Consider the following 27,948-nt stretch of genomic DNA (forward strand, 5'->3'; position numbering starts at 1 on the left):
CTGTCACCTGATTCACAGTGAAGCAGGAACTGGAGAAACAGTCAGTCCACAACACCCCTTAAACCCTCAGTTCAGCAGAGGCACAAGTACGAGACGGCACAGGTGCAGACCAACAAACACTGCTATTGAAAAAGCATCCAGTCTCAGGAACAGGGAGCACATGTACACCCACAGTGAATACTCTTGAGGACCACACATCTCAAAGAACTCTAGTTACTATATGGTAAGTAACCTCTATTTTCCAACCATTGGATCTCATGTCTTTTTCTGCTAGATTAAAGAGCTCTCAACTATTAGAAATTTCTTTCCTATATAGGTACTTGTAGACTGATCAGGTTACCTCTTAGACCGAAATTCTTAAACCTCTCAATATAAGGTATGTTTCCAGATCTCAAATCATTCTTGTAGCTCTTTGCTGAACCACTTCTAATTTTTCAACTTTTTTATTTTTTTAAAGTGTGGACACCAGAACTGAACACAGTATTCCAAAAATGGTCTCACTATGCTTTATACAGCGGAAATATCGCCTTCCTACTCCTACTTGATGTTTCCATGTACATATCCAAGAATCCCACTCTACTCCCTCTGACAGATGTCAGAAAGATTAGGTATTAAAACTGAGGTCACCATGTGCAACTGGAGCGTTAACTGAACCCAACAAGAAGTTGCACAATCCTAAGTGTGACTGACACTCAGACCAACCGTGTGGAAAGGATCCTCCCCATCCCAGGGTTAAGAAGATAAGAAGAAATTGAAAAGAAATCTCACCAAGATTATATTTCCACTTCTATTTCTTTAATATAGTAACTATAGATTTTCTTGCTAAGTTTATACATTCTAGTGAGACCTCAAGTAACCATATTTTAGATTGTAACTCCTTTATAAATCCAAGCAAATTAGCCAAAGAGAGACTGAAAACAATACCTTTAAGCAATTGTTTTTAGTAGTCTACAATTGTCCCTTTTCAACCAATTCATTTGAACAAGAGTAACCAAACTTTTAAAGTGCCTTAAAAACAAGTGCATCCTTGAAAGTGGGATAAATGAGTTAGATACTAAAGAATTTACGAATCGATGATCATAAGTAAACATAGTAAGAAACCTTGATAATTTGCATCATTCCTTGATATAACTGTTGAGCCTCATATCTGATAATTGCTTGCAAGGCTGTATCGTGTATGTATAGTACACACCTACAACATTGGTTTGGTTACACGAGTGGTCAACAGTTGATTGTATACTAATGTGCTTCTGGGTGGATTAATAAGTTATTGATTAGATAAGAATAGGCAAGTGTCCTGATTTGAGAATAATGTTCAAGTTAAAAGTTGATCTGAAAAGAACCCAGTATTACTGTTAGTTAGCTAACACTCCCAGGACTCAGTAAAAAAGGGTTATTCTATTAAATTCCATTCTGCATTGGCTATAACACTTATTCAATTGACAAACCTAGTTTGTTAGATTTCAGCAAATAAATAAAAATGGACCTCCTTTCACGCTTACATAATTTTGCAGAAAGGAGGACTAGTATACATTGTGACTCCTTGTTACTGGCCATCAGGGCACAGTATTACTACCAACTTTAGGACAGTGTACACCCATTGATTCGTTTACCTCCTGAAGGAATAGAAGTCAGTAGCAGAAAGATTTTGCAGAGGGTCACACAGGTTTCAGGCATGATCTCCATGCTTCATAGGAAGTGTCAGAAGGGGGTAAGAAATCACATCCATGATACTATTTGTTATAATTAAATATATATGACTTATTAGTGTAAGTTTGGCTAGAAGTTATGTTTGTTCTGGACGTTCACAACAGTAAGATGTACAACTTTTTGAGAAACCTTCATTAAAGTAAGTTTTTCTTTCTGTCTTTTATACTTATTAAATCATCTTAGTGCTTTTATTTTTACTCTTCCCTTCTTTACATTTTGAGAGAGATTTCTTAAAGCAGCCCATACTGAGATGTTCCACTGTTCAGCCAAAAAAAACCTGCAAGCACACACACCAACAGGACACTCAAATCCACAGTGTTTCTGCCTTTCCCGTCCATACAAGAACAGCAGCTACACTGAATTATACATATACATAAACAGCATTATGAAAAAAGATGATTTGCTGACAAAATTTCTGATGAGAAATCTAGCATAACTGCTCATAAAAGCAATAGTAAGCAAAGTTATATTTAACCTCGTCTGCAGATACCTTGTATATATGCACATACAACTAGAGAAAATATTTAAAGCATAACTCTGTAGTATTAAATGTCCACTTAAATAAAATTTTTTTTTAAAAAAGCTAATTAATTCAATGTGGTGGTGCTACAGAAAATGTAAAGCCACTGTACTAAAGAGGACTTCTGAGTCTGCAGAGCATTCTGTAATTGTAATAATTTTTATTACATTAATCTTAATAAAATCTTATTAATTTTCAAATTCCTAATAACATTTCTTTAGACAGGGAGCCAATATGAATTATACTTTCAATAGATTTTAAAAATTCTTACAGAGTAATCAAAATAAAACATTTATATTTGTTTGAAAACAAAAATACAAGGAGTTTTAACGAATAACTGGCTGGATTTCTGATAAACAGTATTTCTCAATTATTTCTTACATACAAGTTTTTTTTTGTTTTAAATAAATAGAAATAGATTTACAGGACTACAGCATTTCATATATGGACTTTGGGTACAATTTTCAGAAGTGCATAAGTCCGAGTGACTTGGCTTCCTAAATCACTTAGGAAAAGGAGACTCAGGATCCTAAGTTATTTAGGCACTTCTGAAAACTCTACCCTTCATGACTTCAATATTCTATGGTCATTGTTGTGAAGTATGAACTTCGCTTGATGTTTGTTTTAGACCCAAGAGTTCCGTTTTCAGTTCTCCAGGCTTAGGCGGCATTTCAGGTATAGTCTATAAAATAAATAAAACAAAGAGGTGTCAGTGCTCAAAATCTGTGACTGATATATAGAAAACTGAGCTAAACAAAACCGAAAATTAGACATCCCCTGAGAGGCAAAAAAGAACACTACATTCAAGTTACAATTTTGTCTCCCTCTTTCTTGAGCTAATTGTAAACTGATCTCTAGCATCAACCAAATTTCTTTCTAATTCAACTTCAACTTCTTGCATCTGGCAATTTGACTTTAGTCCTTTGGAATAACTTGATCTTGGGGGAGGTGGAGAATACCTTTTCTTTTCCAAGGAACCCTTCCCACAGTACTAAATTCCATTCCAGGGATGGAGAAGAGCCACTGAAACCTGGTTATTTTATAGAACATTAGAAGTGTGGATGGCATTTTAGTTACTAGAGATCTCGAGTGGACTGTTTTTTCACCATCTCCCTTAAGAATAAAGCTCAAACTGATGTATCCTTCCCTTAATCGTCATGTATTGCCACATGGTTTCCTGATAAGCAGCTGTCTCACTTCAATTAAGTCATCCACCTTTGTAACTGCCATTCCAGTTTACCAGATCAGGGTGCATGTGCACAAGGACTCCCAAAGATACAATTTGAAAATGGTGGGAGAATATGGGAAGTGCTTGGCCACAGGAACAAGAGCCTCTTCTACTCTTCAGAAGAGGAATGTATCTGTATTATGTGGCCAGTATATATTTAAATTGCCAAAGGGAGCTTCAGATTATACTCCAAACCTGCATGGGTGATTGTGGAAATTCTCAACCTCACCAGCCCTCACACTGGTCTTGAAGATGAAACACCTACACTGGGGGTGGGGAAAAAAAAAATCAACCCTTCACATTATTTAACCTTTGCTGCTTTTAAAGCTATAAGCTTTTAGAGTCTTCACTAGTTTAAATAACTACAGATGAGCATTTTGTACAGCTATACATTTTGTCATTATATGTCAAATAAACCATTTCATAAAATTACTATATACTTCCTAATTACTAATCTACTGGTAGGAAAAGTATCACTCTAAAACTGTGGAAAGATTCTTTAAGAATAATTTTTCTTTTTAAAGAATTCCTATTTTGAAAAGGGCATTGTGAAACCGGTCTTTTGTTTCCTCTACTAGAGGGCAGATCTACCCCACCACTTTTTGAAATAAAGTTACACAAGTTTAAACAACAAAAGCTCTAATACAGATGGAGTGGGATGGCTTATAGGTTGCAGAAGCTCTAGGGCATTGGTTCAAATTTAAACCTGGTCACCAGTTACCATCCGATGGCTGTTGGATTAAAACAATCGGTTCAAATGAAACCCCCCTGTACCTAGTGATTGCAATGTGGACGCATCTTCTATCACTGCAACTGGTACTTTTATCAGCAGCCTTATGAGAGAAGCCAAAGTTCTAATAGGCATGGAAACAGAAGTTACCCCCTCTCCCCTCAAAGGATTGCCTCCAGATCAGGGAGAAGACATATGGGTGGGACACTGTGGGGTACCTTGTGCTGGTATTGCCATAATTTCTATTCTGTGGAGATAACATCACTCTTCAGGACTGCAGATTTTTTTTTTTAGGTATTAAATTCAGTTTCTTTTTAACAGATTTGTTCTTAACAGCAAAATTTTGATTCTATTTCCTCTACATTTTTGGGAAAGATGGAAGAATAAATAAAAAGAGAGTGTACAATAGCTCCATCTGAGAAGATAATAAAAGCTCAGTTACCACTGCGTTAATAAGACAGCAACTGTTTACAGCGGAGCCACATAAAATACTTTACGCTCTATGCAGCCACACTTTGCATCTGCACAGGTATAGTAATAGTAGATTATGCTAGTGTATAAATAAGGCAACAAAGCCATGTTAATTTCAGCTCCATTTTTTGAAGCGAAGGAATATTGTGGGAAGAGAGAATGGTTTTCCTAATGTAAAAGGGACAAACTAAGAAAAAAAAAGGTTGTAAGAGTCAACAGCTTGGGAAAATATGGAAGGTAAAAAGCAAGCTGTAAGACTCAGATGTCAAACCATTACAATACTTTTTTCAACATTTGATTTGCATGGATTTTCACCCCTTGAATTTCTAGACAAAGTGAACTACAAATCTCTACCAAGACTGGTTTCAAAGTAGCAGCCATGTTAGTCTGCATCCGTAAAAAGAAAAGGAGTACCTGTGGCACCTTAGAGACTAACAAATTTATTAGAAGCATTTCACCTGGTTTAGGATTGAATTCACAAAAATGTCACATGCTTTCCACTCAAATCATAAGTAGATCCAACTTTGCCCAGAAGTTCACTTCTGAGCTTTAGGCCTTAATAAAACAAGTTAACTTTTTCCTGGTTCTGTGTCCAATTCCTTTAAAAACAAAGGTTTATTATATACTTTCAGGTCCTGGAAAAATTACTACCTCCGCATGTGGTGTTGTGTTACTACTACAATCTGCTTCCCAACCAAGCTGTGAAAGCAACTAACTGCTGACTCTGATTTAAGAAAAAGAAGAAAACAAAATATATCTTGTAGATATTACCGACTTGGGATTCTAGCTCTTCTAGTCTAGAGCTGAAGAGAATCTTTTAACTCCAGAGAAAAGGTAACTTTGACAAAAATACGCTTAGAAGAGTGCCAATTTTCATTGCACTCTAATACACATTGTCCTTCAAAACTGAGGGAAAATCCCAAGACATGACTTTCTAGCAGCTTCACATATTTGCCTCTTTTTCCTTATTATTGTACTTACAAACAAGCATATCAACCTTTTGAAATGGAAGTGTTTTGGTATTTTTGCCACAGTGACCTTAACTATGTCCACTGAACAGCATTCCTATAGGAGAAATTTCAAAACGCATATTACTTAGCAGTTATATAAGTGAAATGAAAATCAAAACCTTAAATCACTTACAAGATCAGGTCTGTAATATCTATGCACAACTTCTGCACCTGCAAACATAGCCAATGTACTTGCACTGAGCATTTTCAAGTAGCGAGGCCAAGATACCCCAGCGGGCATGATGAAGAGCAGACGGCACGTGAGATTGGAATACTCCAACTAACTGAGTGAAGAATTAGGGGAAAAAAAGTTGCAATAAATTAGTATGCCAACTAGCCCACTCTGAAACACAATTCGCCCTATTGGAATCTGTTAACAAGAAACTACATCCACCTTCGGTAGGAAATAGAGATGGGGTGGGGAAGCCTTTTGCAATGGAGCCTCACTTAAAAAGTTTAAAAGCAAGTAAACAAGAAACCGTGCTTTTAAAATGTTCAAACCGCTTAAACACACTATAGAGGTAACAGCTCCCCCCGTGGACATCAGCCGACGGGATTCTTTGTCCTTACCCCAAAGGCACCTCCACAAACTCTGGAGAGAACCCCACTGCCCAACCATGCTACACACATCATCCTTTGCCGGTGATTAAGGCATGGAAAATGCACCTACCTGCATGCAGCAAAGCTCCACTACGCTGGTCTGACAGCGCTTGTGCTCTGTCCCGGACACTGAACATTAGGAGGAGGTCCCGGATGACAGGCTGTCCGCTCAGAACAGCCCCAAGGCCCCTGGGACAAGCTGGCCGAGCCGGCCTTCCGCAGAAAAGGAGGAGCCGAGCGCCTCTCATCACATCATGTGACTCAGGGCAGGCCGGTCATATCTCACGTGAGTATAGCGGCTGCTACGGAACTACGTCCATTGCCCGTCTGCCCTCGCCTCCCCGCAAATGGGAGACCCCCATAGGGAGCCGCTGCTGCGAGGCCCCCTTCCAAACTGGCTGGGGAGAGAGGATGCTGCGGTGATTAGGGAGGCACCCTCACTGTTCCCTTGTTTGGCTCAGTAAGTCTGTGTTCATTCATATCCCTGAATGGCCTAACGCATCCGTCAGAGACTCTCTGCTGTATCCGTAGTACACGGCAGTGGCCTAAAGGCTTAGCCCACTGTAACAACCCACCCCCCCGAGGTAAGAGTAGCATTAACTGAGTGATTGCCTTAACAGTAAAATGCTGTCGTAATAGGATAGTAACTCCTAACGCTAGGAACTGTAGTTATGTTAACAGTCCGGGAACAGTATTAGGACTTGCCAAGGGTCAGAATGTTTGGTGTTTTTCATTAGTTGTCCCCGGTTCTTGGCGTTGTGCGCTTATGTGAGCGTCTCAGCTTTTGGGGTTGTTGGGTTTTTTTAGGTTTCTAGCCCTCGTGATTGTGGGAAGAAAGTTTGGAAATGTGACAACTACAGGCTCAAAGATAAGGCAAATATTCTTATGTCTGTCTCATATTTGGGGCCCGATTAATGATTTTTGGCATTTTGTGGTAGCAGAATTGTAGTTCTATGGTAACACTAGTTGCCTTGTTACAATATAGGCCCTACTCTTGCAAACATTTACATGCCTTCTTAACTTTATACGTGTGAACCATGATCTAGCAAGGCACTTTTGCATGTGCTTAACTTTAAGCATAAATAGCCCTGTTGGCTTCAATGGGCCTAGTCACATGCATATAGGAAGGCATGGGTATAAGTGTTTGCATGATCAGAGCTGCAGTAGCCATATGGAAATATACTAGTCCTCTGTTGTAACTCTATAGTAAGCTGCAGCGTTAAGAACTGTTACTGTGGAATACAGTGGTAGTTTCTTTTAAAGGCTTTGGAATGCCCTTTAACAGTTACTAGAGACTGCTTATTGGATTTCTTCCCTCCCTTGTGTTATGTTACTTTTCGGGCATGCACTTGCATTGATGTGCACAGAGCAACCAGTAGTATGGGCAGGTTTGATGGACTGTCTGGCAAACACTGATCACATTCTGTCTTTAGTCTCCCCAGTAAGAAGTACATAGGCGCTTTTTAACGTCTTATGGTCAGCGATGCCTTACCTGTGACCAAAGCCCAGCCTCTCATCGGCGTCCGACTTCACTGTGGCTCAGTGCGAGAGCCACGCTTCCTAGGAATGTCAATGAGCAGATTGCGGATCCCCTCTCTCCAGCCCCAGGAATCTCAGAGCGTCCCGCGTTCTGGGCTGGGAACCTGTCTAGCGTGGACCCAGTCGCGAATGTTGCCCAGTGACCAGCCCCCCTTGCACTGCCAAGAGAAAAAGCCGGAAAGTGGGAGGGAGTCAGAGAAAACTGGAGCCATGAAACAACCCCGGCGCATGGCAAACGTCCTGGGTCTGTCTGTCTGTCATCTAACAGGCGGCGGGGTGGAGGCAGTCATCCAACAGGCTGCTGTGGTCCCTGGTGGTGGTGGGAGCAGGGAGACCCCCGCCCCCTTTCACCCGATTTCGCCTCTTCTGCCTTCTCCCCACCTCCGCAAGCCTCGTGGTCATGGCTTGGCGGGTGCCTGATCCGGATTGGCTGCCGTTCCCCACGTGACCGCTCGCTCGGCGGGCAGGTCGGCGGCGCTGTGTGCTTGAGGCGGAAGGGGCCGGGCAGGGGGGGGCTGCGCGGGGAGGGGGAAGCGGACGGGTTCTGCTGCTGGCGCTCGCGGAAGCCCGCTAGGCCGGACGCACCAGCGCCCGGGGATGGAAGCCGAGGAGCCGGGCAGGTACACGGGACAGCCGGGCCTGGGCCTAGGCCTGGCGCGGGGAAGGCCCCTGCCCTCCCCATATCCCCCCGCCCCACCCCAGAGCCGGCTCCCCGGCTCCCAACGGCCGGGCCCGGCGCATGGTGACGTAGGCGGGGCGGGGCCTGGGGGCCGCCGCCGCGGGGATGGTGCCCAGGGGGTGCTCGGCCAGTCTGTCCGCGCGTGGCAGGGTGTGAAGGGGGGTAGAGCGGGCGGGGACTGTGGATGTCGTCGCGGTGGGGGGGGGGGTGTATGGAGCAGGGAGCTGTGTGTGCGGATGGGGGGGGGGGGTGTCTCTAAGGTGCCACAAGTACTCCTTTTCTTTTTGTGTATACTAAGGGTGTGTGGAGCGGGGGGAGGGGAGTCTCTCTGTCTGTCTCTTCAGTTGCATCTGAAGAGTTGGGTTATTTTACCCCCGAAAGCTTATGTCCAAATAAATCTGTTCGTCTTTAAAACGTCACCGGACTCCTCGTTGTTTCTCTGTTTATACTAAGGGCGTATGGATCAGGGACCTGTGTCTGTGTGGGAGTTTGTGCCCATAGATGGGGGTTGTATTGAGCAGAGACCCTATGTTGGGTGGGTCTATGAGTATATATGGGGAGGCATATCTGGAGTAGGCGCCTCTGGTGTGCGTGGGTACGGGTTGCAGGAGTGTCTCTGATGTCACTCGCCAGTGTTTGGTACAGTATTGCTTAAAGATACAAAACAGTGTGCGCTATGCCTCAAATCACCTAGGCACCTATAACATCTTGCAACCCAGAGTGCTTCACGCACTCTGTATGTGTTAGATAAAGTTAAATAATTTGCCAACTTTGAATTTACTTAATCTTCCTTCAAAAGTCAGGTAATTCTAATTGTTTTATGCAGTGTTGTTGTAGCCATGTCGGTCCCAGGATACAATGTAGTAAGGTAATACCTTTTACTGAGCCAACTTCTGTTGGTGAGAGAGACAAGCTTTCAAGCCCACCTAGAGCTCTACTTCGGGTCAGAGTTCTGTACAGACGCTCCCCGACTTACGCAATCGTTCCGTTCCAGAAAGCCTTGCATAACTCAAATTTTGTGCAAGTCGGAAATGTATACCCGAACATTATGCAAAAAAACAACCCAAAACCCTCTCCTATGTCTAGCTTACGGAACTTTTTCCGTAAGTGCGAATTTGCGTAAATCGGGTCTTGCGTAACCCGGGGAGTGTCTGTATAAGCTTGAAAGCTTGTCTCTCTCACCAGCAGAAATTGGTCCAATAACAGACGTTAGCTCATCCACCTTGTATCAAATAATTCTAAGGCTTGGTCTGCAATACAGAGTTAGGTCGTTGTAAGGCAGCTTACATCAAGCTAACTCTGTAAGTGTCTACACTACAATGTTGCTCCCAATGATGTGGGTCCACCACTACACTGACCTAATAATTCTACCTCTGCGAGAGGCATAGCACTTAGGTTGATGTAGTTAGAGTGACACAGTGTCTGTGTAAACGCTGCGTTACTTAAATTTCCCGTAGGTTGTCAGCTCTGCACAGGACTCACCGCTGTCAGTGCCCCGCACAGGTAAGCTGGTGGAAGCGCTCCTGGTAAGGATGTGCACCACAGACTTAGGGGGCGTAGTGTGGACATGAACCACCGCAGTAACTACTGACTTAGGTCGACTTAATTTGGTAGCATAGGCAAAGCCAAAGTTAGTTGGATAATAGCTTTAACTTACCTAGATTGCCCACATTCTGTGTATTTGACGGTATACTTTTAAGAACATAAAGTGTAATGTGTTATAATTAAGGCTAAGATTTAGTCACAGGTATTTTTGGTAAAAGTCATGGACAGGTCACAGGCAATAAATACAAATTCACGGCCCATAACTTTTTACCAAAAATACCCGTGACTAAATCTCTACTTCTGGGGTCCCACTGCCCCCGGGGGGGCCTGCTGGGGAGGTGGGGAGCTCTGCTTCAGTGCTGGGGGTTGACCTCCCCCCAAACCCTTCTGGCTGCTGCTCCCGGGGACCGCTCTCTGGACTGCTGCTGCTCAGGCAGTCCCCAGGGCACCCCCAGGACCGCTGCTCGGGCACTCCCCGGGGAGTCAGCCACACCGGCTGTTGTTCCAGTGGTCCCCGGAGCCAGCTGCCCAGGGCCGCCCAAGCAGCAGGTGGTGTGACTAGCCCCGGGACCTCTGCTCAGGCGTTCAGCGGGGCTGCCCCCAGGACCGCTGCTTGGACGGTCCGCGGGACCAGCCCCACTGGCTGCTACTTGTGTGGTCCCAGGAGCCAGCTGCCTCCCAAGCCAGGGCCTCCCGAGCAGTGGCTGGAGCAGCTGGCCCTGGGTCACTCCAGCAGCAGCCAATGCGACTGGCTGTGGGGTGCCCAAGCAGCTGGCCCCAGCTGCTGCGAAAGTCATGGGGGTCTTGGAAAGTCATGGAATCTCTGACTTCCGTGTTGTCCGTGAAAGAATCACAACCTTTAGTTATAATTGTGTTATAGAAAAGTGGAAGAAAATAAGGCATATATTTAACATGACTGTAATAATCTGAATATTCTGATTCTTGTGTGCTTAATATTAAATTAATTAAAAAGAAGATGGGGTGTTCAGCAATGCTTCTGATCACATTGACCATTTATTTAATGGAATTGGATATTCTACGTGTTGCTGTAATAGACTGTAACTGGAGAATGTAACATGCAGTGTATGCCAACCCTGGTTAAGAATGTCATGATTTTATTTTGATTAATGTACTGAACAGGTTATAAACTTAAGAAAATTCTGAAAGATTAATGTTATATGGCTAACAATACTAACTTTTTTTCTTTTTAAGATATTATTCTCCTCTTCAGCAAGCTCAAGCATTTTATACATTTCCATTCCATCAAATGATGACTGCAGCTCCTAACATGGAAATTATGAATGAACAACAGACTGTAGAGGGCATTCCAGATCCAGACTTTGCTCAAGAACCTATTCAAGGTAGTGTGACCAATTAATATAACTTAATAAAATTTAAAATCTTGATTAACAAGGCTGAAAATGAAATTGATACTTAGTAGTTGATTTTCAAGGATGATTTGTCTTAATAATTTGCTTCTCTAGTCTCCTGGTTTTTCTCTTTTTGGCACTCTTTGAACAAGTGTTCAGAAACTTGTTTTTTGTAACATATTTCTAAAAGAATAATGAAAATATTGCTGCATGCATATAGGAAAATACAAAGCAAACCCTGGTTGTAGTTTTGACATTGGTCAGTGTTAGGGGCTTATTCCTTCACCCGCTTACTTCCCTGGTCCTTCTTGCATGAACAGAGAGCAACAATTGATGTTTATTGGGGTGAACTTCCAGCAAGCATGATTTCAAAGAGCCCAATAGCACCTTATTTCAGTGTAACTAGTTTAAAATGTAAAAATGTGACCGTTCGCTTCCCAGCTTATGGCTGCCTCTGCTGCTTAAGAACCTAAGAACAGGGCCTCAAAACTGTCACAGTAAAAAAAAAAAAAAAAAAAAAAAAAAAAAAAGGCCCTTACACCAGCAAACAGTAATTTTAATTCTTTCTTTTATACCTCTATAACTAGCTAAGTAATAAAAATACACCTAAATTCTTAAAGTATAGGCCTTTACAAACAGGCCTAAATATCTATATTCTAACACTCAGCCTTGCCAAATTCTGATCTTTCATGATGAATGAAAATTTTCATAGGTGAGTAAACTACGATTAGTTGATTTTGTGTTGTGGTTTTTCTAAATCAGTCATTGTGGTAAAAGGCCGGCAGCTAGACTTTTTTTGCTTCAGCTAGTAAATGTTCATAGCAATTTTGTAAAATTAGCATAGTAGGATCTTGTTTTACTGAAAGTCTTTATTAGGGATACATATTTAATTACTGTGTTTTTGTGGTGCATTATAATCATCTGAATTTTTAATTACTACTTTAAAAACGAACTTTAACCCACCTACAAATATGAGAAGGCTAGAAAACACGTCTTGAGATACATTCAGTTGGGTGCTCTGAGCATTTCTAGGTAGCCCCTATTATCTTCTTTCTTTAACCTTCGTATATATCTTCCCTTTATTAGTTTTGGTGCTAAGTATGCCAGAATGGGAGCCTGTGTAATATTGTCACCTTATTGCTTACTACTTGTAATGTCTGCCATACTTGAATGCTAGTTCTAAATCATTAGTAACTGCACTTTTCCACTATTTCACAATTAATCCTTTATCCATATTTTGAATATAAGTGTCTCTCTGTATTAACATAATGCAAGAATGTTAAATCTGGGATGATGGTATCCCAGGCCTAATTGTGTGCCACATCTACATAAATATTTACTTTCACAATAGTTGCTGTAACCCTTGGCAAGATTAAATTGTATAGTTCTCCATCTTCTAGTTCAAGCAGTAAATGCTCTGGTCACTCTAACAGAGACACTATATTATTCACTACAGTTAGTGCACAACTGTAGTATTGTATTTAGTACAGTTAGGCGTCTCGTGTTGTGTTAGGTGTTGTGATGAGGAAACAGTGTCTTTTAATTACACTTCCATTTTGCTTTAGGTATTCCAGTAGTGTTCTGTTGAGCTATTCCAAGTCTTGCTGTAAACACTGAGAACTAGGTGAAGTCTCCTCAGGCTCATTAGCAGGGCTTGAAAAACTAACCAGACACCTACTAACAAGAAGACTAAACCTACTCTCCGGAGATAGATATGAAAGATCAGGGTGGTGTGACTCCACTGGTGACAAGCCCATCAACTCCCAGCCTTGGGAAGGGAGAGGTTGTTGGGATTTCCTGTTAGGATGCTGTCCCTGGACCCTGTTTGGGAGCTCCATCTGTAGTGATAGTCTGGGTAGTAGGTGTCTGATAAATTTGAAAATCAACCCTGTTTTTGCTGCTGGGATTGGGAAAGACCTTGCTCTTCTCCCTTGAGAGTCTGCCTACTGGGAGTAGGGGTGGGTCTCTTCCATTCTGTGACTACTGGCAAAGATTTCTTGCTCCTGCAAGGAGAGGAAGAGGGAGGGAGATCTGTTGTTCTGTCACTGCTACAGACTTCAATTTTTTGGGTCCTCCTTCCTTATGAAATAACTCAGTGCCTGACTGCTGTTGCTTTTAGCTTTCCTAAATAGCAGCAACAAGAGTGTGAAATTAACATGATTCTTGACAGTTTTGCTGTTGCCCTCTGCAGTTCTGCATAGCAGCAGTGAAACAGATTACGGTGGTGCTAACTTTGTTATGCTACTGCTTGGCAAAGTGCCACAGATGCATCATGGATGTCTGCAGACTCAGGAAGGCAGTGAGTCTCTATTATATTTTTCTCATCTCCAAGATTATTCTCATGCTGCAAGTTTTTAAAAAATAAAATAAAAGCTTAAATTTTGCATTAGTTGATGGGGTTAGGCTTATCGCTTGCCATTGTTAAATGGGCATTTGAGTTTTTCGAGCCCTGTTCATTAGTGTCACAATGTTAGGATGTCAAGAATCAGAGGGGTAGCCATGTCTGTATCCACAAAAACAACAAGGAGTTTGGTGGCACCTTAACGACTAACAGATTTATTTGGGCATAAGCTTTTGTGGGTAAAAAATCCCACTTCTTCAGACATTTTTTACCCACGGAAGCTTATGCCCAAATAAATCTGTTAGTCTTTAAAGTGCCACCGGACTCCTCAGTATTAGGATGGTGGGTAGAAAGTCGTCACTAGGATCACATGTCATGACCAAAGTAGTGTCAGAACTGATAGTAAGTATAGAAATTCTATGCTAAAGTTTATAAAGATTTTTTTTTTTCCTCAACTGCATGAATTACTTTCTATTCATATATATCCTGGATAACAAATTCCCTTCTGGTCTCACTTTGTCAAATGGAAAGGATAATGGTGCACTCAAGTTTTAAGTTATGCCTCACTGGGGGATGTCTATTCAGAGAAGGATAAACTCTAAATAGATTGTGCAGTTTTATTTAAATTTCCTATATATGCTGTATGGCTGGGTTTGTGGTATAGGCAAGCTTATATCTTACATCGTATGTTATTTATCTTCCCTCTTTCTTTTGATACACCATTCACCCAGCACCCTGAAGTATGCTAGGTGCTGAGAAACTGATCTCTAGTCATCAGCCTTTGCATGTATATATAAGCTGAAGTCCCCTATAGCAGAGTAGAACTTGCAGTATTATTCATTTGAATTTAGACTTTACTGCTTCTGCCTCCACCCACAAAACAAAAGAAAAGCTTATGAAATTTTCTTGCCTCTTGAAGTGTTTCCATATATGGTGTACTGTATATGGCATATTAGCCTAAATTATCTGTGTGACTACTGCCATCTTGATTTGTGTTCTGTAGCCACAACATTGTAGTTTCTTCCACCGTGAGAACTGAAGTAGTGGTAGTTTTGTTCAGAGTGGTTGTTTCTTTTTTTTTTTCAATTTATATTGACTCCCCCCCCACCCCCCAAAAGAACTGGAGGGAGACAAAAAGAACAGGAAAGGAAGGAGGGCATGGTGGGGAAAGGAGAGCAACATCTCAGTTTCCATCTGCTTGGAATTACTAAAGATTTTTAGAAAGTCGGACCAAATATTTTCAAATTTATTTGAGATCCCTCTTCTCTGAAATATTACCTGCTGCTGGTCAGCAAACCGTGGAGGCTGTCTGCTCTGCTGTCTAAGCAATATGAGTTGGTGGCCTTTTTTGTTTTTTAAATAAATTACTATGCATTCATAGTGGCTACTCTGATTATATGTGCATGTAGTTTTTGCTCTGCATGTATTTTCAAAATCGAAGAACTTTTTAAAGGTTTGGTTTTGTGTGTTTGAACAATTCTCAAATAGTGAGACAAGATAGGGGCAGCTAAGCATATAAGGAAATAGGAAAAACTCCCAGTATTTACTGTGGCTATCAAGCATGTAACTCTTCAAGTCAGTTATAATTTATAGCTGAACTCTGACATGTGCCTATAAAGGGTTATCTGCAAAACTTAAATTCTCTAGTAAAGTCCCAGATGGCCAAAGAATTAGCAATAAACATAGTTAATTAGGAGGTATGGTAGGGAACTTTGTATATGGACTTTTCTTGAGCACATCTTAAATTTTCTATAAAGTAACCATTTTTGTGTGTGATGTTCATTAAGCCAGAACCATGGTTTTGATTTAGGTGATCCTGTCAAGTGATATTCCCAGTGAGATAAAGTAGCATTCCATTGGACAATGAGTCTAATTTTCATCACTAGCAAATGAAACCAAATGCTCCCCTTTTACGTGTCCAGCAACTGTCAAAGCAAAATATGCCAGTACTGTCTGTCTGTCAGTATGAACCTAAACCTCCACAACATCACTTTCTGACATGGGCTAGTGCTGTTCACAGACCAAACCTGGAATTCAGAGCTTCAGCTGAAGGGTGTTTTATGTAAGGATTATTTTGCATGAATATTTTGAAGATGAGAACAGTTTTTAGTACACAAGTTTAAAATTTGAGCAGCATATTTTTGTATTAATGTTTGACATCGATATTATTAAAAAGAGTTCTACTACACTTTTAGAAAAGCCATGCAAAAAGGAAACTATTACTATGTGTTTCAGAAGTTACAAAGGGAAGGAAGAGAAAAACCAGATCAACAGAGCCAAAAACACCAGCTGCTAAAGCAGCTAAATCAACTAAATCAAAAGGCAAACAAGAGAAGATCACAGATACATTCAAAGTGAAAAGAAAAGTGGACCGTTTTAATGGTGTATCCGAAGCTGAACTTTTGACCAAGACTCTTCCTGATATTTTGACCTTCAATCTGGATATTGTAATTGTAAGTCATACATTTTAAGTAACATTTTGAAGTCCGTAACTCATGAATTATGATTTACTTTATTGTTTATCTAGCATTTTCATGATGAGGTTTCACAGGATAAAGTAACATCCAAGTTGTTGTTTGTGTACAGTAGTTTCACGCTTTCTGCCAAGGATTATAGTAACTGCATTCTAGTTTATGGAAAAAATCTTAAATTTAAATATGAGGGAAGGTGGAAACTGTTCATGCTATTATTCAGTGTTCTTTCCTAATTGTTTTCCCCCTAAGTGCTACACCTAACTGTTGTAAAATACATGTTGCGGTAATGCTGTAAAGTTACACCTATAAACTGAGATCTTGTCTTAAATTTTTAAAATCTTGAAATAATTGAAAATTGTTAATTGAGCTCTGATTAATAGGTTTGACAAATGTATTATTATGCATTTCCAAGTAATTAGATCAGTTTGATAAACGTATTCCCTTTTCCCTTCATTATTTTAATCTGTTTTTGAAGCTACAATTTACTAATGCTTTGCTCTGTAGATTGGCATAAACCCGGGTTTAATGGCAGCCTACAAAGGGCATCATTACCCTGGACCTGGAAACCACTTTTGTAAGTTTATTGTTCTTTTCTTTTTATTGGGATTTGCAGAAATCTGTCATAAGATGACAATTCAAATGAGGCTGTTTGTATTTTTTAAACACTCTCAGCATTGTCTGTAATTTAATGACAAGCACATACTACTATATTCTATCATGTAAAGCCACACACACAAAACAAAGATGGATCGTCAGTGATTCCTCTGGTCTTGTTTATAAATGCGGGTTCAGAATTATGTAAACATAGTTACGGATTATATAATTGAAAAAATGACTTTGTTTAGTCTTAGTTTATTACAGCATATAATTAAATCAAAATCAAATTACAAGTATTTGTGTTTTCATGGTTTTTTTTAATAAGTCAGCGGTCACCAACTTTCAGAATAAAAACAGACCATCTTTCCCAAATACAATTTTCTGAATGCCCTACCAAGTCTGTAAAAAGAACAGGAGTACTTGTGGCATCTTAGAGACTAACAGATTTATTTGAGCATAAACTTTCATGGGCTATAGCCCACTTCTCAGAAACTGCTGAGCTTGAATTAATATGCAAACTAGATACCATTAACTTGGGTTTGAATAAAGACTGGGAGGGGCTGGGTCATTACACATATTGAATCTATTTCCCCATGTTAAGTATCCTCACACCTTCTTGTCAACTGTCTAAATGGGCCATCTTGATTATCACTACAAAAGTTTTTTTTCTCCTGCTGATAGTAGCTCATCTTAATTAATTAGTCTCTTACTCCACTTTTTCATGTTCTCTGTATGTGCTCTTATTGTATGTTCCATTCTATGCATCCAATGAAGTGAGCTGTAGTCCACGAAAGCTTATGCTCAAATCAACTTGTTAGTCTCTAAGGTGCCACAAGTAGTCCTGTTCTTTTTGCGGATACAGATTAACACGGCTGCTACTCTGAAACCTACCAATTCTGTATTTACCTCTTTATTAACAAACCTCCTAGATGTCTGAATAAAACACAAACCCCTTCCCCCCCACCTTCCAATCCCTCAAACTGGTAGTTTCTAACATTAATGGTACACCATATTTGAGGTTTTAAAAAAAAAAATACTGCTATATCTTTACAACTGCCTCATATTTATTTTAATAATTCTGGACACTTTTTTTCATTTTTCATCTGAATGTTGCTATTGGGGTAGAAGGGAGAAGTACAAAATTTGACTTAATTTGTGATTCACTGTAAACAAACTAGGGCTCATTTACCACTTTCTGTTGTAGGTAGGTGCATAGCTTGTTTTCTGGGTTCTTTATAAAAGACTGTCCGCCCTTGATCTGTGTGAGCACCTGTTAACATCAACAGGAGTGACAAGTCCAGATTAAAGGCTGTGTATGAGACACAAGTCTGGTGCCCACATCTTGTATTGGGTTTTTGTGTTAATGGATTTTTCATTTATTTTCCTCTGAAATGAGTGTGACACTGTCTAGAATGGCTCACAACTTTGAGTGCCTACCTCAGGGCAGACACCCCAAACTGGCCATGTGTTCTATAATTAGACTTCACCAAGCCAGTAACAAATGTGAACTCCTGGATTATTACAACAATCTTAACACTTAGTCACAGACGGTCCCCTTAGACTCTCCAGCCTATTTTGCCACCCAGACAAACTGGACTTAGTGAAAAATGGTCACTTATCAAAAAAATCACACCACATTCAGGTTGCTTCCAGTCGCATGAGACCAGTCACTTATCCCAGATTGATTGGTACCCTAGCTCTCACACCAAAGACAATGCCTGTAGCCAATCCTGTAATAAACTGTCTAAACGTTTATTAACTAAGAAAAAAGAAAGAAGCATTATTTACAGGTTAAAGCAAGCAAATGTACACACAAATGAGTTTCCATCTAAATCTTAAGAGTGACAGAATTGTAGTGATCTGTCTATTCAAATTGTCTTTCAGGGCAGACCCTGGAGGATCTCTGGGGATGTCTGGCTTCAATTTAGAGTCTCTGGGCCCTTCAGAGTTCAAAAAGCCAAAAAGATAGTTTCTTCTTGACAGGGATTTGTATTCCTTTCCCCCAGAGTACAAGATGTTGGGATGAGTTTAGGTGGAGGGGGAGCAATAAACAGTCTTTTGTCCTCTGATGTTCCACAGTGGTTTGTCCGGTATCTATGGGCCTTCTTTGGTTGGCAGGCGACAACACCTCCTGTGACAATCTAGTATTTCACACTCGATAATGGTTTTTCTCCTGACTAGGGAGATTTACATTTCAGAGCAAACACTTAAATACTAACTTGATAATATGGGCTATAGATATTATAAGTGAGATTAATGCATGCAGCAACATACAAGCATTTCATAGAGCCTAAACACATTCTTTTAAGACTAATACCTGTTCTGAGCAAAACAAACATACAGGTGACCTGGTCTAGTCCCCAACTATGAGGTTGTCAGTTCTTAGCTAATGCATGCAGCCTGGGCAAGAACTGGCATCTAACCTGCCAGCATCACAATGAGCATTTTACTTAATGTGTATTTTATCATGAATCAGTCCAAATGTGTGCATGCTGATAAAACCATTTCGTAGTATGAAGATGCTTCTTTACAGTGAGACAAACTAAACTTGTCATTTTAAACTTTTCATGCTACATCAAAAATTGGGGAGAGGTAGAAATAGTACTAAAATACGTAAGATAAGAACTTAAGTACAAAAAAAGTAAGTGTGCTTACTTTATGCCAAAGAGCTCCGTGGCAGTATATAGCACATAACTCAAATAAATAAAATGTTAATCTACTTATTAAAATTCAAACAATCCATGTCCAATACAAAAAGACAAGTGATGACAGGATAAGGTAGTATATTAGACTAACAGGCATACCAAAAAATATAAGGGAAAAAACAACTCTGAAATGGTGGTAATTGGTGTGGGTTTTTAAGTAGGGGGAGAATAACAGATGAACATCAAGGGGAGTAGCTTTCATAGTAAAGATATGATTGGTTGCTGACTGAAGACATGATATCGAGATCTGTAAAAGTCAGGGGATGTGTTGAACATGCGTAGCAGTTCAGAGGAGCCTTGAGGAGATCTCATACTTAGTCAGGGCTTGCACCATTTTGGGTTCCTAACATGAACAGTGTCAACTTGCTTAATATTGGAACAGCCTAGATTTTTGAAGACTTTCATTATAAAGTTAACTAACCTTTCAACTTCGTTTGTTTTGCTTGACCAATATTACTTTCTTTTCATGCTCTTTGTTTTGAACCTCTGGTAGTCTGTAGTGGTCTGTCGTCTGGGTTTTTTTTGTTGTTGTTGTTGCTTTTTGTTTTGGGAGCCTTTTTTTTGTTTTGTTTTTTTTTTTTTTATAGCCCTTGCTGAAAATGTGTTCTCTCCAGCACCACAATGAATTCTCCATATCTAGGATAATGTTTCTAATGCTAATTTTGTGGTCCTGAGCTTCACAAGAGGAACCAAATAGAATAATGTGGAAATAGATATTGATCAAAGTTGTTCCATTTTTACTTAAGTCATAAAATTTAAAGCTACAAATTTAACTTTTTTAGGAACAAAGCCCTGTTTATGGAAACAAGGAATCCCGTGGTGGCATTACATTTTTCAACAGGGATTTTCTGTCTTGAATCAGTATAGAAACAATGCTCACTATAAGCAGTCTTTAAAATAAATAAACATAGACAAGGCAATCATCTTCTGAAATAAATGTTTGCTTAACATGGAGTATTTCTTTAGCATTCCAATACTATATACTGGGCAGTCCCTTTTTTTAAATAGCTTTCATATTTTTCTTCATTTTAGTATCTCCTTAGAAATAAATACTTCATTATAGTATTTTGGCATCTTGAAGTATTTCAGAATGCAGATGAGTAAACTTGTATCTTCTCTCTTCACAGGGAAGTGTCTCTTTATGTCTGGGCTGAGTGAGGAACAATTGAACCATATGGATGACCACACTTTACCCCAAAAATATGGTATTGGATTTACAAACATGGTGGAAAGAACAACACCAGGTAGCAAAGACCTCTCCAGGTAGGAAAATGCAGGATAGTACCATATTTAAACAAGGATTGGTAGCCAAGGTCTTAATCTCAAATGCAATTGTTTTTTTCTCATTTAGCAAAGAGTTTCGAGAAGGAGGACGAATTCTGATGCAGAAATTGCAAAAGTATAAACCTCGCATAGCAGCTTTTAATGGAAAATGTGAGAATCTTAATTTTGAATCATTCTTTTTCCAGCAGCCTTCTATGTGGCGTATAATGATCTATCTTCATTTCACTTTAGGTATTTATGAAATTTTTAGTAAAGAAGTTTTTGGAGTAAAGGTTAAAAAATTGGAATTTGGATTGCAGCCCCACAAAGTCCCAGACACAGAAACTGTAAGTTCTTGCAAAGTTATTTCAACACTAGTGAAACCAACGAAACCCACTTACACCGGTGGTGAATTATTCCCAAAATGTGTGTGGGAAAGTGAAGGGGTCTTATTTAAACAGAAAAGAATGGGATTGGGCAAATATAATCCTTTCCTCAGCCAGACTTCTGTAGGGGTTTATAGGTTTGCTTTTGGAAATGGTGTATTATTGTCAGCAGGATAGATACATGCTGAAAAGGCATCTATAGTCTGAATAAAAAAATTATGTACCATCATGAATATCCCTAATTCACCCACAAATAGGATATTAAAACTTGACAAGAAGTATACCATTCAGAAACTCAAAAATCCAATCTAAATACTACGGTAACAAACCCACCCACCCCCCCCACACACACACCACCTTCTCTGTTAACAAGGAGGTACTTGAGCATAGGCGCAGACTCCATGGGTGCTTCAGGGGTGGAGCACCCACTGAGAAAAATTAGCGGGTGTTTAGCACCCGCCGGCAGTCAAGCTCTCCCTGCAGCACCTCTCCCCTGCCAGCGGCTCCACTGGTCACTCCTCCTGCTCCCTCCCAGTGCCTCCTGCCTGCCACAAACAGCTGTTTCGCAGCATGTAGGAAGGTGGGGGAGGAGCGGGGACAGGGCATGCTTGGGGGAGGAAGCAGGGAAGGGACAGAGCCGGGGTGGGAAGAAGCGGGGGCTTGGGGGAAGGGGTGGAGTGAGGGGTAGGGCCTGGGGCGGAGGGGGGTGTCGAGCACCCCCTGGCTAGAGGGGAAGTCAGTGCCTGTGGACTCAAGGATGACCATGACACTAGCCCAAGCATGGGGGAGGGAACATGTAGTCAGGCACTGTGCTATTAGTGGTAATAACAAAACTGCTGTATCTGGGCATGCAAGGGGAGCAGTAGTCTTAAATGCAGCCTTCTAAAGGTGACTTTCAGTTGCACTCTGTTGAATTTTGATGTTTCAATACAATTCTTTGAGAAAGAGTGTTCATGGTGGACTGTAAGTAATGAGTGGACCATAAAGTACTAGCATGGATGGAATATACATAGACTTGATCCACAAACTGTTCTTAAAATACCCCTTCGATGGACACCTTGAATTTTAATATTGTAACATATTGGTTGTGTTCTAATTCATAAATATTGCAATAAATACATAAACTCAAATACTGTATTATTCATAAATAAATATTGTAATACTTTATTGGACAAGTCACTTAATTTTTCTGATTTCAGAGTAGCAACCGTGTTAGTCTGTATTCGCAAAAAGAAAAGGAGTACTTGTGGCACCTTAGAGACTAGCCAATTTATTTGAGCATGAAGTGAGCTGTAGCTCACGAAAGCTTATGCTCAAATAAATTGGCTAGTCTCTAAGGTGCCACAAGTACTCCTTTTCTTTTTAATTTTTCTGAGTTAGTTTTAAATCTTAGTTTTTCTAGGGCAGATCCTCAGGTGGTGTAAGTTGTCATAGCTCTGTCAGCTGATGATCTTACCTCTCTGTCCGAGGTAAGATCCTCAGCAGGTAAGCGAAAACAAGAACGTAAGTATTAGCCAGTCTCATGAGGATTAATAAATGTTTGTACAAAAGCTTAAAAATATAAAGGTGGTTAAGTGCTTAGTTATTCTTGAGGTTTTTACATATTGTATGCTTTACTGACCTCTAATTTAGCATTGCTTGCTTTTTGTTGTCTCTTTTGTAAAGCTCTGCTATGTTATGCCATCATCCAGTGCAAGATGTGCTCAGTTTCCACGTGCACAGGATAAAGTTCATTATTACATAAAGCTTAAAGATTTAAGGGATCAACTGAAAGGCATTACGCCAAACACAGAGGTGCAGGAGGTGCACTATACGTTTGACTTACAGCTTGCACAAGGTATAGTGCTTTTGGTAATCTTTTTCTTAAAATTTATATGGTAGCCATATCATCAGGTTTGATATGAGACAGATAATATATAGAACCAGCAGTTATCAGGGTAGAAGGAAATTAAGAATTATAGGAAACACATAACTATATATTCTCTCTAATTTACAACAGACTGTGTAGAACTAAGCATGTTACTTATGTCATCTTTTCTTAATCTTAATCACCCATTATCTCATGGAAGGTGGGATAAGAACTTTGTTTAAAGTAAAAATACATGTATACAGTGTTGTGTTGTGTGATGTAATGTTCATGGTTTACTATTATCCTGAAGATTAAGATATTTGAGGCCTTTTTCTCCAGAGGATGCTAAAAAGATGGCAGTTAAAGAAGAAAAATATGATCCAGGTTACGAAGCGGCGTATGGTGGTGCTTATAGTGAGAAAACCCCCTATGAGCATGAACAGTGTAACTTTGCTTCAAATGGAACAGGTAAAAAGTGATGCTTGTGGCTTTTAATCCCCAAGTCGTTACATACTAGGATTATTTTTCTGCATTTCTACCATTTCAGGCAGCTTCCACACTTTTTGTTTAAAGTTTTGAAGAACAACATTTAAACTGTTAAATTTATAATTTCTTTTATATCATTATATCAGGACATTAGGGCCCCCTTTTCTGTTTGGGGGGGAAAGAGGGGAGACTTTTTTTCTTTTTTCCTGGACACTCATTTGTATTTAAATAAAATATCTTCTGTAACTTCAGCAACTTTCCCAAAATCAGATTTTAGGGATTCTTACACAAATCTGTTGTGTAAAAATAACTAACCATTTACAAGTCATATATGGAATCAACCTAGTAGAGCATCATAATTATCATTTTTTGCCATAAATTTACATAGGGCTTTTCAGTACAAAAGAAATGGTCATTACCTCTGAATTTATACTCTAAGAATAGCAAGACCTGACAAGTGATAAAAAAAGAGAGAAATAAGGTTATCCCGTTCATCTTGCTACTGGTGACGGAGGATGTATTCAAATGTATTTTTCCTGTATCAGGATGGTTTGTGGTTCCCATATAACTTCATAAATTGATTTGAAGGCTAGTGTAAATGCACATTTTTGTATTAATACACTGTTAAGACTGAGAAATAAAAAAAAAAACCCCACCAAAACCACAGACTGTGTAGTGTATCCCATTTAATGTTGTGTAGGAAACCTTAACTTTTGGTATTCCCCAACTTTGAGAACATTGTCTTAACTTTACATCAAAACTAGGTTTTGCACTTAACTTTTTTGTGGATTTCTAATTGTAAAGAGATATTGGGTGTTGGGGAGAAAAAAAGAAACATAGAGCTTATGTATGCTGTGGAGCCTGAACGTTTCTTGACCTGGGACAGAGCTGCTATCTTGCAGATCTTTCACAAAATACACAATTTCAGCCCCAAGTGAATTTGAGAAAACTATTAGCAACAGAAAAAACTCAAGGGGAGAATAGAATGAGAGTTGGAACTCTGACTGTAGCAGAATAGCCATTATTAGGAATTATGGTTGTCATTTCAAACCAAAAATGGAGGAAGTCCCATTGGTCACAACTGAAGAACAGGTTTAAATTCTATATAGGTGAACTAATGAATAATTACCAACTTCTGATAATGGTCTTTAAATTTCATGTCCTAGTCTTGTGCTCTGATGTAGATTGCTTCCTATATTGCTTCCTGTTCATGATCTTTCGAGTTCGTTTCTTATTCTCATATAATAGCTGAAACACAATGGGGTTTGGTGTGGTGTTATGAAGACTGGGTAGGCAGGATCCAAACAAAATTGAGGATTTTTACATGTGTTTTCTGTGTGTTCATTGCTAATGAAACAACTAATTTCTGCTCAGACTTGCTCAGTCACAATTCAAATAAACATAAGTTATTTTTTAGGAAGTTAACATGGATTACAGAGTAATCAAAAGAAAATATTGAAAAGGAGTTAATGTAAAAACTGAAAACATGTCTCCGCACCACAGCTAGCAGAGCGAATAGAAAAATGGGGGACGGGGGGAGAAATGCTTGGAAAAATTTTTCATCAAAAGCATCTTTTCTGAAACTTTCCTACAGGTATGATGCCAGCTAAACTATTGTTTGTTTTTTCTAGAAGTGAACAATCTAGACTACAGTGGGGGGTCATCCTTCGGTGACGTTCCTAATGGACAGTGGATGATGCAGTCCTTCACAGACCAGATTCCAGAATTCAGTAACAGTGGGGCACAAGAGCAAGAAGAAAGCAGTGTGTAAAAGCTGCCTCTTTGGCAGCTATGCATAAATGCTGCAGTTTTAATGCAGTTATCAAGAACGGTACCTCAGTTCTCTAACTGAAGCATTTTAATAGTATTTTACTTGTTATTTTATTATAGTCCAAACCAATTGTGTGGTAGATTTAATCCTATGAAGTAAGTAATTTTTAAGGGAATGTCCAACATTTAAAAAAAAAAAAAAAGTAGCCCTTTTTGTATATGAGTTTTATATTTAACTTACACCATTTCTTGCAGTTTGACAAACTGCTTGCTTTCTTGTATGTGAAGACTGATTTCTTTTGGGGTTACTTTAATTCTGTAATTTGTAGTGCAGTAGTTTGTGGAATTCTACTTTTTACTGATTCCTTCATATGGGGGGATATTTTAACCCTTTTATATGCAGAGAGGAAAATGGGAACATAAAAGCCACTTGCTGATTAAGATTATCACTGTTGCTTGACAGTGTAGCCCTGCTCTCACAGGGAATAGGGTTTTAAAGTCAGTGTAGTTACATGAATTGTGCATTTTCAAGGCCTGCCTTCTGTTCTCTGCCACAAGTGAGAGTTTCCCACTTTGCTTTCCAAGCTCCATCCCCATTTAGCTCATTTGCCATTTGGCACCTGGAGCTCTAAGAGACTTGAGACCTCATCTCCCCCACCTTGTAAAAGGGGGGAGGAGAATCCAGTTTGTTGAGTGGGGGCAGGGCTTGAAGACTCCTGCTTAGTTGTCTTGAATAAGGCTGCCTAGTATCAACTTCACCCTCTAAGAAATGAGGTGGAGCCGGTTGGGCTCTGTGGAGCTGAAGTGCCCTCCCTCTCCTCCATGGCTGGTCTCTGACTTCCCACTTGGCTTACACTGAGCAGCTCCTTATAGTGCAACAGTAGCACTAAATGGGGAGAGAGCACACCTTGGTACTGGCCAGCTTAGAGAGCATGCTTTCAGACAATGGGGAGGCCATACTCCCTGTAAAATATAAAAGCAGACACCTTATTTGCACATGTCACCAAGAGGGAAAACTAGCGTGGGGTTGGAACAGGGGTTAGGGGGGTTTCTCCTCCTTGCTTCCTCTTCCCCCCCCCCCCCCCCAAATAATTATGGTATGAAGTTAAAGCCACGGGCAGCTGCTATGTGAATATAAAGTCAACCCTGGAAAATAGTCTTCTAAAGTACTTTAATAGTTTGTGTTTCTAGACAAACTTTGACTTATGTGGCCAATGTAATATTCAGGGAGTGAAATGAGTTTTCCATGCTTGTGTATAAAATATCACTCTCTTTCCCTCTTTTGAATAGAGAGGGGAAGATATGTCTTGAAGTAAAAGCAATAAGCTGATCAAAACATTTAATGTTTTGGTGATCTTATGAGAGTAGGTGCTTTGTATACTTGAAATATGCACAAACTGTATCTTCTTAATCCAAACTGGTCAGACATTACACTACCAGAGATTTTATCCTTTCTTCCACACTTTGGCAGTTGCTGTCATGGATTGAATGGAACCAGGCAATGTAGAACCTAAGCCTGCTAACAACTTTGGATCTCACACACCCAGGTAGCACACTGCCAGCTCAGTGGGAGGCAGGCATGATGTTTACAATTCTCTTCCCCAGTTGTGTGTCTTAATCCTAAGAGAAATTTTTAAATCAAGACAAAATGTGCATTGTGGTTCTGATCATGTTTGTTAGCCTCAGTGTAAAGCTGTTCATTGTATGGTCAAAGATATATGGAAATTGTTCGTTTGTTATTTAAAATGTACTGTATCATGTATCGCTGTTTACATGGACATGTTCCTGCAGGTGCTCAAAAGTGCCTTGCATCAGGGATTTGTAACAATTCGATTTATTTTTCAACAAAAGTATGTGAAGCATGTAACTACTATTGCTGAGTAGATAGTGCAATAGTACATAAATTCTGTAAAGGTGGCTTTTTAATTTGAAGGGAAAGTTCTGTTCTTTGACAGAGGTGCCTACTAGATTATGTAGGGATAAAGTAGAGTTAAATGTACAATGACAGTTTCATTAAATATGGCAAGTAATGTGTGTGTTCTCTCAAATTGGTGCTGTAACATGGAGGTTTTAAACCCATCTTGAAAATCTACCGGTGTTTCACAATAAAATCAGGAATTGTACTGGAATATCTTATTGCGTTAAAGTGTGATATTTTGCCCTCTGACTAGTGATGGGATCTGATTATGGTGCATGTAAACAGCTGCTGAATGGCTTCACTGTAGTGTTTTGAAAAGAGGCACTAAGTGGCTGCACTGAAAAAGAAAATTAGACCTATTGAAATGTTTTTCATTCATTTTGGTTTAATGCTGCTTAAAAAAACAGGACTAGAAAGCTAAAACATCTTGTACTCAGCACTAAGTACTGCTCGTATAGATTCAGCAAGCAACTGGAATCTTCTTTAGAGGATACAAAACATTGCATGAAAACCCATTCTGTTTAGTCCTGATTTTCATATTTGTAAACATTTTAAAATGTCTTTAATCAAGTAAACATATCTCACAATATTACTAGAAACTCAAGCTAATCTGAAGTTTGTATGTGTGTTTTACCCCCTATACCAGTACATTAACTCAACATTTATTTTTAGGGTGAAGCTTAAATACTTAGGGTTAGTTTTGTAAAATCAGTTACACATACAGTTTTACACAATAGTTATATTACACAGAAGATCA

At 39.7% G+C, this 27,948-nt stretch overlaps 2 protein-coding genes across 13 annotated transcripts; one reads left to right on the plus strand and one right to left on the minus strand.

The window, feature by feature from the left end:
* Positions 1-532: 532 nt before the first annotated feature.
* Positions 533-8,184, minus strand: UQCC6 (ubiquinol-cytochrome c reductase complex assembly factor 6). Of its 3 annotated transcripts, none has more exons than XM_074940789.1 (3): positions 7,762-8,184; positions 5,803-5,953; positions 533-2,912 (listed from the first exon to the last, which is right to left on the minus strand). In XM_074940789.1, the coding sequence occupies exons 2-3, from the start codon at positions 5,908-5,910 to the stop codon at positions 2,817-2,819; spliced, it is 204 nt and encodes a 67-aa protein (XP_074796890.1). In that variant the 5' UTR covers positions 5,911-5,953; positions 7,762-8,184; the 3' UTR covers positions 533-2,816. The 3 variants fall into 3 exon arrangements, with proteins under 3 accessions (XP_074796890.1, XP_074796876.1, XP_074796884.1); XM_074940775.1 differs by lacking the exon at positions 7,762-8,184 and adding an exon at positions 6,340-6,530 and having other exon boundaries at positions 5,803-5,949; XM_074940783.1 differs by lacking the exon at positions 7,762-8,184 and adding an exon at positions 6,340-6,529.
* On the plus strand, positions 5,345-26,318 carry TDG (thymine DNA glycosylase). 10 transcript variants are annotated; one of them, XM_074940712.1, is made up of 11 exons: positions 8,331-8,428; positions 9,945-9,990; positions 11,245-11,393; positions 15,979-16,196; positions 16,722-16,791; positions 20,647-20,782; positions 20,871-20,953; positions 21,035-21,129; positions 22,834-23,005; positions 23,357-23,485; positions 25,135-26,318. In XM_074940712.1, the coding sequence occupies exons 3-11, from the start codon at positions 11,300-11,302 to the stop codon at positions 25,272-25,274; spliced, it is 1,137 nt and encodes a 378-aa protein (XP_074796813.1). In that variant the 5' UTR covers positions 8,331-8,428; positions 9,945-9,990; positions 11,245-11,299; the 3' UTR covers positions 25,275-26,318. The 10 variants fall into 10 exon arrangements, with proteins under 10 accessions (XP_074796828.1, XP_074796846.1, XP_074796776.1 ...); XM_074940683.1 differs by having other exon boundaries at positions 8,391-8,424; XM_074940720.1 differs by lacking the exon at positions 8,331-8,428 and adding an exon at positions 8,583-8,637.
* Positions 26,319-27,948: the final 1,630 nt, after the last annotated feature.

Source organism: Natator depressus, chromosome 1, assembly GCF_965152275.1.
Source record: "Natator depressus isolate rNatDep1 chromosome 1, rNatDep2.hap1, whole genome shotgun sequence".
Lineage (NCBI taxonomy): Eukaryota > Metazoa > Chordata > Testudines > Cheloniidae > Natator > Natator depressus.